General features: G+C 32.7%; 1 protein-coding gene across 1 annotated transcript; it reads right to left on the reverse strand.

The window, feature by feature from the left end:
* On the reverse strand, positions 4,110-10,980 carry LOC109346024 (COP9 signalosome complex subunit 6b-like). Its single transcript, XM_019585367.1, has 9 exons — positions 10,755-10,980; positions 9,715-9,808; positions 8,962-9,023; positions 8,800-8,878; positions 7,803-7,895; positions 7,331-7,431; positions 5,675-5,730; positions 4,437-4,524; positions 4,110-4,397 (listed from the first exon to the last, which is right to left on the reverse strand). Exons 1-8 carry the CDS (start codon positions 10,812-10,814, stop codon positions 4,443-4,445), a joined length of 627 nt encoding a protein of 208 aa, XP_019440912.1. The 5' UTR covers positions 10,815-10,980; the 3' UTR covers positions 4,110-4,397; positions 4,437-4,442.

Here is a 14,244-nt window from a genome sequence, read left to right on the forward strand (position 1 = left end):
TGAGTTTTGATGCGAGATTAGACATCTCCATAATGTACTCCCTTATGTTCCCTTTGCCTTTATACTTCATGGAGATGAGTTTAGCCAAAAGGCTACTCGTCTCCGCCTTTTCATTCTTGGCAAAGACTTGTTCTATTTCTTCAAGGAACTTCCTTGCACTTTCACCCTCAGATATATAGCCCCGAAACGCATCTGGAATAGAGCGTTTCATGATCATCAAGCACATTCGGTTAGAGCGTTTCCATTTCTCAATTTTAGCCACATCGAGGTTTTCCGCAGTGGAAATGGGTTTCTCCACACGAAGTGCCAGATCCAAATCCATACAGCCGAGAATGATTTCCACGGCTTCCTTCCAGACCTTAAAGTTTGTTACATTCAGCAGTGGGATGTTACTGATTTGAGTAGAAAAATTTGCAGCATTGGTAAAAGACAGTGAATCCATATAATAAAGAATTAATAACATGTTCAAATCTAACAAACAAGTCATGTAATATATTTAAAACAAGACATGTTCACATAATAGACCCATCATAAGATACCCAGCACAACATAAATTTCTAGTCTTTGGATAGAGAAATTAATTTGTAAGTGGTACTCTCAATGTAATGATCAAATATTAACAATTAGTTATGTCAAAGAATAGCCTTTCTTTGGAGCGACTATTATTCACATGGAAAAAAACTTTATAATTGTAACATATTCATCATCACATGTATGTTATTATTTGGTCAAATTGTGTCTTCCTTTGGGCCGAACACAATTCGCATAAATAATCTCATACTCATCTGTGTAATTCAATTAATTTCCACAATAGAGGTTACTTTGGCAACATATTGCATCAATTAATCCAAAATAATTACTAGACTAAGAAAATTAAAACATGGGCCCATTACAAAAATAAATGATCTTGGAATTAAAACCTCAAGATTTGATATCTTTTATAATTATCAAATCTAATCCTACAATATAATTCAAATCAAAACAGTGCGAGTTATTTAAAGAAAAAGTGCAAAGAAAACATTTGGATATAAACATTTGCACAGATGCAATAGCAATATAAATCACTAAAACTATGTACACTTTGATTATATATATAACATATATATACATACTGAAATTGCAATATATATTTCCAATTAAGAGTGAGAGTTGAAGACAATATTTTACGGAGAGGCCATTAAACTGTTAGGTCAGAGATGGAAGCCAATATTAAAAATGCCTTTTGAACAGAAGCACGCAATCGCTAATGGCCTTTTTTATATTATCAAGAATCATGGACCCATCACTAAATCCAACACATGGGTTCGTGCCAAGGTTAACCCATAAAGTGGGAGATTGAATTAAAAAACTCAACATATATATCAATACAACTCAGTAAAGATTGAATGTGTTGAATCCATTGAATTCAACTAAGTTAAGATGTAGCATAAATGATCAATTCAAATATTGTCAATTTTCATAACATTGCAACGAAAGCAAACAACAACAACAACAAAAAATTCCCAAATTAAATTTAGGGTTCATACAAAAATTGGAAAAAACACCCTGAATGGATAATCATAAAAATTCAGAACCTATGCTCTGATACCACTTGTTGGAAATTCCTTATGATTGGTGAAATACCAATCCTAGGATCTTGAATTTCATGATTCTCACAGACATATATGAACCAAAGGGTGCAGTGTCATACCTGAATCCATGTTCCTGGCTCCTTTGATCCACGTTTCTGAAAGAAGTTTTGTGGTATGATGGTCTTACTCAACCAAATCTCTGATTCCTCTTGGGACTTGCTTTTTCACTCTGATGGGGAGAGGAGAAAACTGAATTTGATTTGGTGTATTGGGGACGTAACCTTCCTTATGTGTTAACATATAGGGTTCCCATTATCCCCTATGGATTAACCTGATGGGTATCCACCCATTAAGCCCATATTCGTTATAAGCTTTTAGAAATCTAAGGGGTGTCAGTAATTAGATCACTTATAGTGTAACCTCGAAAATAAATAGCTGATATCATTGTATCAAATATATGATGCTCACCTTAATTAGAAATTTATAGCTTCTAACAGATATTCTACATTTCTCATTAGTTTTTTATTTTACAATAACCAACATGTATTTTAAGAAGTGGAAAAAACATCTTATCACATATAAAAGTGGACCACATATACTCAAATCAATTTTTTTCTTATAAAGAAATCATATAGAAAAATTTGATTGGACAAAGTTCTTTCACATCAAACTCATGAGTTATACGATAAAAGTTATAATTTTGATCATCCTCTTTCATTTTTCGGCTATAAGAATATAAAGAATTATGACCATCATGGAAAAGCTTGTAAAATCTGTTCTTCAATTTTTCCATATTATATGTTCTTCATCTAGCCTTTCCCATTTTAATGCATTTCACTCATTTTCTTGTCTTGCTAGCCTATATACACTTGCTTCCACTTCTTGGGACTTTGATATTTGTATCACCAATCACATGTTCTATCTCTCACTTCACATATTCTTTTTTACAAAATTTTCTTAGTTGCATTGTATTTTTTTCTAACTTTCTATATTTTAACACAACAATCATTTTTATAACATTCTATTTTCACCTTAATTTTATCACTTATGCTTTTTTTCATACCAACATGTCTGCCATTTGAAAAACCACTTCCCGTCCAACTTGCATGTGTAAGGCATGCCGTCAGCGTTCATCTTGAGTCAAGATCGAACTCTCCATGAGATTCCTAGTTACATTACTTACACCTTCCTTGTTCGTAGACAAAACTAATTCAAAATTCTCTTTCATTCCAAGGCAGAACCCTCATGATCCTTTTGTCTGAAGCCTTTAGATTCACTTAGTGTCTAAATTGCTATCTTCTTAATATATTTGATCATCTTGTCAAAATATCATTAGCGCTTCACAGTGTCTCCCAAAGCTATTTGTCCACAACTCTTTGTTAGAAGCTCATCCGTTCCCCACCCTTCAACTTCCACAACTTAATTCTTAAGACGTTATCTTATCATTTTTCTCTCCATTATAATCTTAAGTTTTATGTCCATAATCAAAACTCTATATTGGGTCTTCAAACTCTCCAAACATGACTTTATATTCCAACCAAAACTTTTTAAATAATTTCCTTATAAGAAATAAATTTATATAAGTACATGTCGTCTCACTTTATGTTATAAGTTTCTTCCCTCACTTCTTAAAATACATGTTGACTACTGTAAAATCAAAAGTTGAAGAGAAATCTAAAATATTCTTACCTCCTTCTATTCTTTATCTACAATAATGTTTATCTCATTTTTAATCATGTCTTACTAGTGTATCATATCTTAAAACTGAAAGCATCTAATTCCTCTGTTTTTCACTAATCCACTTAGTTTCTTATAGTTCTCTTCCTACATGTCCATTTTGACCCCCTCCTTGAAAAATCTTTCATCGCAAAGATATTTTATGGATTACATCTTCTAAAATTCTCACAATTTTAACTTTTAATGTTTCTCTACCCCATCTGTGGTGCATAAGCACTAAATGACATTACCTATACATTCTTTTTCTACAAACTTTAAGACTGATCACATATCTCGTTATTTTTTCATTGAAGGAATCCTTCTTCTATTTACTATCTACAATAATGTTTATTTCATTTTCAATCATGACTTACTAGTGTACCATATCTTAAAATCGGAAGCATCTATATTTAATATATTTCATGTTATGATTAATATCATACATTGGGGAACTAGTTTCCTTACCTATATTTGTTCATGCATACGCGAAAACTCTTATTTACTTTTCACTACATCTAAAAGTTGTCATTGCTCTTTTGACATTGTACTCGAGCGATACAACACATTGCTTCTAGGCAACGATATAACATTAACATTATCACATTGTTAAACCATATCATAAAGATTTTACAAAATTTTACATTTATCTTCAACTGCCTAACAAAATCTTCACTTTTATCTATATTTATGACCAACGTCAAAATCAAACACATTCATGTTTTAAAATCCATTTTGCTAGTGTCATCAAATTTCCATGAATCACAATTGAAATTCACATAAATGGTGGAGAGGTGACTCAAAAAAGAATCACAATTGAAATTCACATAATGTCTTTAACCCCTTTTGCCCCATCAAATAAGCACAAAAATGGTGGAGAGGTGACTCAACAAAGAATCACAATTGAAATTCACATAATGTCTTTAACCCCTTTTGCCCCCTCAACTTGGCAATGCTAGAAATGCAAAAAAAAAAAAAAAATTTCCATTGGTGGGAGCATCCTTATATGGTGATTTTGAACTTTTTTCTACTTTCTATTCTCTTCAATACCAAGCTTCAATAACCTATGCCTAACCAGCAAAAAACTAGGCCTAAAGGAAAAGTGCTTTAAGGCTGTCCACAGCACAAGACAATAAGAAATGATCGACCAACCAGCTTTCACATAAAAGCAGTTCGTCCGCCCCTTCTGCTATGTCGGTCATACACGGTATTGAATTTGTCCACCAGGTCATTCGTTGCACTACATGAAGACAACAAAAAAGAAAGAACACCTATTAATAACACATTGATTCAAGGTAAACACTTCTGAAATGAAAATAATGTTCACTGTTTTCCTCTTAGATCTAGGGAGACACATGGGAGGACTATATGACTATATGATGTGAAAATCACAGATAGTGTCCCTTAAAGAGGGAAAGAGGAAGGTCAAGAAGGACACGGAGATTAATAAAAAGGGCTGTCTAGTGTACAAGGCTCCCAGAATCTGGGGAAGCTAGATGTACACGACCTTACACTCACAAACGAAGATACTGTTTCCTATCAAGAAGGACATGGAAATTAATAAGGACTTATATAGTAAAGGAGACTTCATGACTCTGATAACTCTGATACAGGTGCATCCTCGCATACTAAAATCTATTTTGGTCAACCTCATTTAGGGGAAATAAACTAGGTTGCCCTTTTCCAAAATTATTGCATGGCTAAGGTCATATTTAGATATAAGAACTGAAGATACTACTCAAATTACTCATACTTCCTCCCTTAGTGTATACTACATTTGACTGGAGAAGCTTCTGTGTGTGTATAATGGGGAGAAAGGTAAAATCGAAGACAAACTGCTATCTTGAAAGGATTATTCTACTAATTAGCTTTCCATATTTAACTGACAAAATGATAACACCAGTACATAATACACAGAAAAGAACGAAAGATTCAGAAGAAATCGATTCAGGATCAATTGGATCCCGAATGCTAAATGCCTTTGTAAGAAATTGGAGAAGATTACAATGGAAGAAGAACCCTAATTGATTCCCTGAATCAATTCCCCTCACCACAATGTATTTCCAAAACTAACTAACAATAACCTCCACTACACTATTTATACTATTCCCCCTCTACCAGAATTCCCTTCTTCGGCAGTTACACTGCTTGGGAAATTATTCTCACTGACTCACTCAACTGTCACGGGCTGCCACGTGGCTTAGGCCTCCTCTGGTACACCCGTGTAGTGGGTGGTCTCCCCTGCAACCTATCACAAAACTGGTTCAACTGTTCTCTAGGTAGTTTAGCTAAAAGAATCACACTTGGAGCTTTTTTATAAAGAAAGAAATTCACCTACAGTTATTAAAGCAGAAAGAAAAAAGGATCAGGGCCATAAATGTGCGTCATACCTTGAGCAGTTGGTCAGCATGGCAAGGTAACTAACCAATAAGGTGTCATTGTATTCCTACAAGGAAAAGAAGATATATTAAGGTAAAGAAATTCTAACATTAGCATTTACACTACTGTAATTTTGATATTATGCCCACAACCCAGCTAATATATCATATTGCAGCAGCAGGAAGCCTTATCATAAACAACTTTAAGAACAATAAATCAACAATCTAAAAATTTCCTTGTGCAAAAAAATCTTATATCGTACGGGCTTTACTTTAGTTCATTCCACCAACAAATAAATTGCACAATTACCGTGAACAATTTGACACTTTGACAGTCATCAACTCATCATCATCAGGAACAACTTACCAAACTCTCTTTATATTACGTAAACCTATTATATATTTATATCATTAACTGACATATACATCCCCTGAATTATTGTCCGTCACTGATGTGCCATAAAAGAACACCTTAATAGGGGGAAACAAAGAGAGATTATGATGTGAAACATGGGAGAACCATACCACAAAAGCTAGACATTGTGGTTGGAGAGAGCCTAAGGCATAAAAACCCCACACCGGAACCCCATATTTCTGATGTGGGACTCAAGTCCCACCACACCTTGTAATTAGATCCTAACAAAGTAGGGGAGAGAAGAAATCCTCCTACATAGAAAAGCTGAGAGAGAACAGTGAAAGTAGCTGAAAATTACAACAAAGTCCAATATTTGTATACCATTAGATGAAATTCACTTGATAGAAATAAGGAAGGCACCAAGACAAAAAAACACAATCCTAAAGAAAGGATATATAATCAAGACTCTCATATAACACAATTATGCTGCCAACCAATCTCAAGACCCTCCAGCATAGATGACCCACCAAAAATACATATTTGGTATGCCATCCTTCTTCATGCCTTCCCCAACTTTGTAGGGATAGTTAATGATAGCGAAATGTTATCAATCAATCGAAGCCCACAAAAGGAAAAAAATAGAAGTCGTGTTTTGACTTGGAAAGGAAGAATGTCATATTTAAAACTGATACTGGCAATCAAGCTATAAAACATTTTCAATAATAAGTATAATATTCACATAAATCTTCATTGTACTCAACCATTCCAAAGAAGAATGTAACTACAAGAATTTTTTATCAATTACTTGTCTATCAAAAAAGAATCTACTTTAGCTAATTGTCTGACACTCGCAATTAAAGATATTCCATAAAAAGCATATGTGTAACCCCGACTATATGACCAATCATATATGACATTTTGTACGTACACAACCGTACCCTACAAGCAGAGAGACTATTTCCAGGATTTGAACCCGTGACAACTTGGTCTCTAAGTAGCAACCTTACCCTTGTGCAGAGGCTTACCTTCTATAATCACCAGCAAAAAAATCCTTTTTCTATACCACTATGTTTGATTAGCAACCGACAAGCCCACTCTTCAGCTGCAACAATAGTGATCCATCCCAGTTCACAACATTTGCAAAAATAATTGAAAATAAAAAAGTACAGAAACTATATACTTATATAGTATATAGAAGAAATTATAGACACTCAAAAAACTATGTACAGAACCAAGCTTTCCACACACCAAAAAAGGATGGGGACAAGGAAGAGAAGGCATGCCACTACTCCAAATTCCAGAAAAGAACACACCATTAAGAAATCATCCCGGAATTTCCTAGATTCAATAGCAGGCAATCTTCTCAGGAGACTTGACACTTGTCTTAACAGTGAATTCTCAAAAGGAACATCACCTGTTTTTAAAAAAAAAACATTCAAATGATGGCTATTTTTGGGAGTTTCAAAATATGCACACAGAATCTCTAAGAACCTATTACCCTGTTTTGAAACTGTTTTGTGAAATATATATAGCTATGTAACCATGCCTGCAATCTAAACTGGATTTCTGACATAAAAAAACTCACTGCTGCACATTAATCCTTTTATTTATCTAACATTTTTCTTTAAATACTATGTATTATAAAAGGATAACAAATTAAAAGACTTCAGGAATTCAAAACTAGAAGATTAATTTTTTCTGTTAAATTAAAAAAATCTCTTTTGACAATTACTGAATATCTCACTGATAAATACTAGTTTTTTTTAAAATGTTACCCTCTCATACCTTTTTGCATTGCTAGAAGATAATGATGTAGCACCTTAATTCTACTATGAAGCATTTTGATGGCACTGTGTATACCAGTAAGGTGAGCAGCCACTGCGAAAAGAAAACCACAAGGTATAACCATATCATACACAACTAAAAAACCAATCCTTACCACAATATGTTGAGTCAAGCAGTCAGCTACATGAATTTTTGACACCCTCAAAAATCAAAATTTCAGTAAACTTAAAAGATGGAGGATAAAGAAGCTTTCTTTGTGTCATTTAAGAGTTTTAGTAGTTGAGTACTATTTTGTTTTACAGGGCTGAGAATGTTGTGATGGATGAGTGGGCACATTAAACAAAATATGATTAAAAATGAATGCATTAGGGAGAAAGTTGGAGCAGCTCTTATTGTAGAAAAGATGGTAGAATCGCACTTTAGGTGGTTTGGACAGGTGTGGAGGTGACTATTAGAAGCTCCGGCAAGGAGAGGAGATCAAATGGAGGTAGGTTAGTCCAATTTCTAAAAGAGAAGGGCCAAGAAAAACCATATGCAAAATAATTAGGAAAAATTTAGAGACGAATGTTTCGTTAATGAACATGACTTATGATAGAGCATTATGGCATCATTTAATCCATGTACCAAACCTCACCTAGTGGAATTAAGGCTTGGTTGTTGTTTTGTTTTATAGGGGTGCATTATTAGGTCTTACTCTACCCCTTTCAATTTGAATATCTTCTAATTTAATCCAGTTTTCTCACTGAAGTCTACACTGGTCGTTTCTATCCATGTACTATAAGATTTGACAAAACATCACGTTAACTGCTTAATGCAAGCATCCTCTTTTATCCAGACTTGAGACAAGTTATAAAAAGTTTGATAGAAGAATATGACATAAGCACACTTATATATATAGCTAAATACACAGAAACCAAAATTATTTCCATTCTCCAAAATAGGATGAATGAAGAGCATAAAGCCATAATGGAATCAAGAGTTAAGAAAAAACACTCACATTGTGTAGCTGCTGAACCACCATCAGATGGCTTAAGATGTGAGACATGATCAACAGAGATCCGCTCTGCTTCGACAGCCTTCGGCAGAGTAAGGTGAAAAAGAGGGTGCCAAGTCAATCATTTATTAGGAGCATTGGTTTAGAGAGTCATAAAAAGGCAACCTCAACAGTATAACTTGAGTGAACAAAGATAAGTTGTGGAATCCCATCTATGACATGCAGCTCTGTAGATGCAATAGCAAGCAGCAGCAATAACACATAATTTATTGTCTCAGTACAATAAGCAGGCAAAAAGGCAACAAAAAATAGACCAACAAAGAAATAAAAAAGCAAGAATACAGAATTCTGATTTTTGAAAAAGTAGAAAACCAGAAAGTTGAAAGGCATTTGTCAATTTAGTATAAATCAGATGTTTTGATACAGATGAAAAATTATGATTCTATTATGTAACAAGATGCTTGTGTCAGCAACTAAAGGTCAAACATACTTCATGGGGAAAGCATTGCAGGAAGTAGGACTTACATTAGGATGTAGTGACCAGCATATAGAAGAAACAATCATGTTTTTATCAGCTGTGATCAACTTGATGCCTGCGTAATCATATTTATCAAACAGAGTTGGCTTATTGTAAATAAATATCATAAGCCACCCAAATATGTAGGCCAAAACAGAATATTGCATTAGAAAACTTATTAGATAGAGTATACATTATGCACTAAAAAAATATCCTGTGCCAAAATGGGTGGTATATTGACAAGTGCAATTAACTGAACCAATTTCCTTGTCACTGTATTATTAAAAGTTTCTTCTTCCCACAAAACACTCATTAACTGATGTTAAGATCCTTTTGCACAGGGATGCTCCTTCATTTGAGATGATAACAAACTACATGACAAATTCAAGGAGATTACGTACCACTTTCTAAAATACTGACTGGGAGATCCTTCTGAGAATGAATAATCGAAGGATTGAGAAGAACATAAACCGGACTTTCATTGATATCCATCAACTGTTACAGCATGAGTATCAGGTATAATTGGAAATTAAAGTAACCTGGATGCTTTATTTTTCTTCGTAATCACAGGAAGAGAATTTTGAAGGTAAAAAAGGCACAAAAATGGGGATATATATTGTTGAAATTAAAAGGTTTAAGTATAGAAGTAGAAGGAGAAAAGGAAATGCTCAAAATATTGTGAATGATGATATAGCATAACACTAACCCCTACTTATACTAATACTAAACTCCTAATTAAATAAGGAAACAAATCATAAAATATAAGATAAAATATTTTCAATCCTAAGAGATGTTCTAAGATATTCTAACCTAATTTAATTTATCTAAGATGTAATCTTTAGAAGCACAGAGTTTCCTACTAATTTAGCAATATTGAGAACACTTTTGGTTAGCCCATGACATCAGGAAATGAGTTTCCTGATCGGATTTGGTTAGCCCATGACATCACTACCAAGGAGACACAACGTTTGTTCTAGTTAACACTATAGCATTAGCTGAGCAAAAATCTTATAATGCAGAGGCACTGCAACACATAAATGTTGTCAATTTCTCTTAATAATAATTCCAACAAGCTTTCGTCATGATAACTTTGCTACATCAAGCATTTATGTGGTGCCAATGTGATCTGTTAGTACCTAAAAGGCTAAAACTACCCATGTCAATACTCACAAATGCATTAACCACTTGACAGCTCGAAAACATCCACTCAAAGCTTCAATAAGCAACACTTATAGTACAAAATACAAAGAACCCCACCTATGAACATGAAAAGAATAACAAAAAGAAATGCAAAACAACAAAACATTATAATAACAATAATAACATCCTTCAGTGCAAATTACTGCAAACTTTAAACAAATTGACAAATTTGACTACAATACAGAAAAAAAAACATGGGTGTTTTAATATAGGGGTAAAACACACAACGATGCAAACTTACAGCTTTGTGAATATGCATATCTGGTTCCTGTGCATCACTCCCAGTTGAATACCATGCCATGGTTGAATCAATTCGATGAAGTGAATTGGTTTAGGGTTCTAGGGTTTAATAGTGCTGAATTGGGATTAGGGTTTCTTCTTTGGGTTTTCAATTTTTAGAAAATGAGCATGAAGTGTTACATTGTTATGTTACATTCTCATTGTTGTTACTGCGTATCTGTGTTATGTTAATGTGTTCATGTTATGTTATTATGTTATGATGATTATCAAAGATGAAACTTGCAGAGCAACACGATTTAAGAACCAGAAGGAATATTTACGAATAATTAGTTAATTAATTAGATTAATTTTTAACTACTAATTTATTTATACTATTAATAAAGTTAAAACAAGTAATAACTATCATCATAATATAATTTTTATATTTTAAACTTATTATTTTGTAACACCTCTTATTAATAACTACTATAAACTTTTACTATTTCTTCTATTTTTTATATTAATATATCATTTATTTTCACATATTCTTTTATTTTTATATTCTCTCTTTCTCAATCCAAGAAGGATACAACATCCAACAACTCTATAATGATTATTAGAGGCAGAAAATGAGAGTTTACATAAATTTTATGTATATCATATCAATTACTATAAATTATCTTCTTAAATCTCCACTATCTATTGAGTTTATATATTGTATTTTTTATATTTAAATTATTTTTTCTTAAATAATATAACATGAATATGAATAATTCTATATTCAAAAAAATAAGAATGTGGGTCGGCCAACATAGAGTGCCAGTCGACACGCTAGTTTAAATAATGGACCTTCTCAAATTGTTTACGTAAATATGGTTGTTTTAAGATTATATACCAAATTGCAAAATAAAATATTTATTATGTATGTAATATTAATGTATTTCTAATGTGAAGATAAAATTTATATATCATTAATACACTATCCATCATTCAATTATTACTTATATTTAAAAGTCAATAATGATTAAATATAAATGTTAGATGATACAATAATGTTATATATAATGTAATGCGGTTTGTTAAATTTCATATAAAATATAAAAAAATGTTCATTTTTTCTATTCAACTACTTGATTTAATCTCTTTTTTTGTATGATTTTTTTTTCTTTTTTTAATTATATATCAATGTCTGCAAGTCATTCGCATACCGATTCTAAAACTGGTAGGCATGCAATCTTTTCCGTTAAGACAATACATGTATATCCACATCCGCTTAAATTTAAAGGGCTTTGCAACATGGTCGATGCATTGGCCACAATAATTTTAAGTCATTGGATGTGTCATCTGTAGATATATATGCATGATATAAAATGATAAAGTTTAAGTTATTGGATGCGGTGGTCATTTGTCACGATTTGTCATAGGCACATATGACTTGATTGTATTCACATATGTCATTGGAAGCAATTGCCTCTGGATGCAATTATCTCTGGATGCGATAATTATTAAAATAGACTTAATTATTAAATTTAACATCAACATGGGTATATCATAAAGTATAGGTATTTGATGCATTAAGTAAACTTTTTATATAACTATGTTATTTATAAAAAACAATTAAGCATGTTATACTTCCCAAATTTAAGTATATTATTCATCAAAATATCAAGAAAAGCATGAGATTAATGTGTTGCTTCAACTAAAAAATTTCAATTGAAAATATAAAACCGCTATGATTTCAACAAATAATTTGCCAACTTCCTTTTTTGTTATGAGGAAAATGTTCATGTCAAGGTGCTTTATGGTAGAGCTTAAATCTTAAGGTTGATATGGAAAGTCATGTTCATAAACCATTCAAGTGGTTGGCTACCTTTAAGTTTCTTGTTCTCTTGGATGATTTGAAAGCAATGAGAAAATGTATTTGTGGTTGGCTATGCTATGTTGGTTGTACCATGAGTTATGAATTGCAAGGATTGTCTTACAAAATATGACAATTCTATAACTTGTAATTCATTTGCTCTTTCTATACTCAGTACACAATGGTCTCTAGTGTTTAAGTTCGGAAAACTTTAGACAAACACTTGTGTGCAACTTCAGAAATATCTGAAAGTTAAAACTCAAGTTGTATGAACAAAGTGCAGAAAACTGTATGTATAAGTTGTGAAAGAGTTATATATAAGATCATGAATACTCAGCAAAACATATGCAATCATATTATGGGGCCTGTGTGATCTCTCTTTGATTGTCGTCAACCACTAAACAATCTAGAGGAGTTATTGTGAAGAATATCTTGCTCCTGACCTTGGCACGGTTTTGATGAAGACACCAACATCACCAAAAAGAAGAAAAGGAAGATGACTTATGAAGACAAATGAAGATAAAGCTTCAAGACATTAGATTAAGTCTTTGAAAGTACTTCTATCCTAAACTCTTAAGTATATACAAGTATAATTGCTCAAACTATTTTTTAGAAAATGTGAGACACTTTTAAAAGACTTCAAACATTTTTCAAAAATAGTGTGCAACAGGTTACTTCATTGAAAGTAACAGGTTACATGTGTGAGAAAAGAGTTATCCAACTGAAAAACTGATTTTTGAAAGCTGAGTAACCCATTACTCAAAAGAAATTTTAAGTATTTGTTGGATAGAGAGTTTGAGTAACCGATTACTCAAAGTGAGTAACAGATTACTCAATGTAAAATTCAAATTTCAAGTGGACAGAAAGTTTGAATAACCGATTTTACTGAGAGCTGTTGGAAGTGTTTTTCAGATTTCAAAGTGAAAGGTTTTCACTCCAAACGAAATCTCTTCACTCCAAACAACTCATACACTTTCAGAAACCTTCAAAGGGTGTTTGTAAACTCTATATAAAGGCTCTAAACTCTCACACACAAAAAAGAGAATAACACACAACTTTCATACAATTTTCTCCCAACTCTCAAAAGCTCTCACACTTTTTCTTAGAATTTATCTTTGAACTTTTTGCAACTTGTTCTTAAACATTCAAGTTAATTTTGCAAAGTTGCTTCAAGTGTTTCACAGACTTTTACAAAGAGCATTATATAGTTCTATATATATTCAGAGTTTGGATTGCAAGTTACATAAGTTTCATATTGTAAAGGCAATCTGCCATAGTTGAATATTCTTCGTTCTTGTAAAGAATTCTTTCTTTCACGGGGTGTGAAAAGAAATGGGAATAGATTCACTTGGAAAGGTGTTTTCCAAGGGTATAAGAATTAGGGAGTGTGTAAGGTACATAGAGATCTCGGGGTGAGATATTGTAATTACAACTCTTAATTCTTAGTGGAAAAATCTCTTGTGTGGCAAGAGTACTGGACGTAGCCTTCAGTGGACAAGAAGGTGAACCAGTATAAAACTTCTTGTGTACTCTCTTCTCCTTATCTCTTTCATTTTATTTCCTATTATTTTCTGCATATTGTTCCGCTGCACTTTAACTTTGATTTTGCAGAAAAAGTGGCCATTATTTTAAGACAACTAATTCACCCCCCTCT

The sequence above is a fragment of the Lupinus angustifolius genome, chromosome LG04 (assembly GCF_001865875.1).
Source record: "Lupinus angustifolius cultivar Tanjil chromosome LG04, LupAngTanjil_v1.0, whole genome shotgun sequence".
Classification (NCBI taxonomy): domain Eukaryota; kingdom Viridiplantae; phylum Streptophyta; class Magnoliopsida; order Fabales; family Fabaceae; genus Lupinus; species Lupinus angustifolius.

What these genes read in the sequence shown, in the direction of transcription:
- LOC109346024 (XM_019585367.1), bottom strand. Translation starts at nt 10,814, where the DNA reads ATGGCATGGTATTCAACTGGGAGTGATGCACAGGAACCAGATATGCAT. An exon ending in AGTCAGTATTTTAGAAAGTG is followed by an intron (nt 9,024 to 9,714) that starts GTACGTAATCTC and finishes TTGCATCTACAG; the next exon opens with AGCTGCATGTCATAGATGGG. An exon ending in TGGTTCAGCAGCTACACAAT is followed by an intron (nt 7,896 to 8,799) that starts GTGAGTGTTTTT and finishes TTCTTTTCGCAG; the next exon opens with TGGCTGCTCACCTTACTGGT.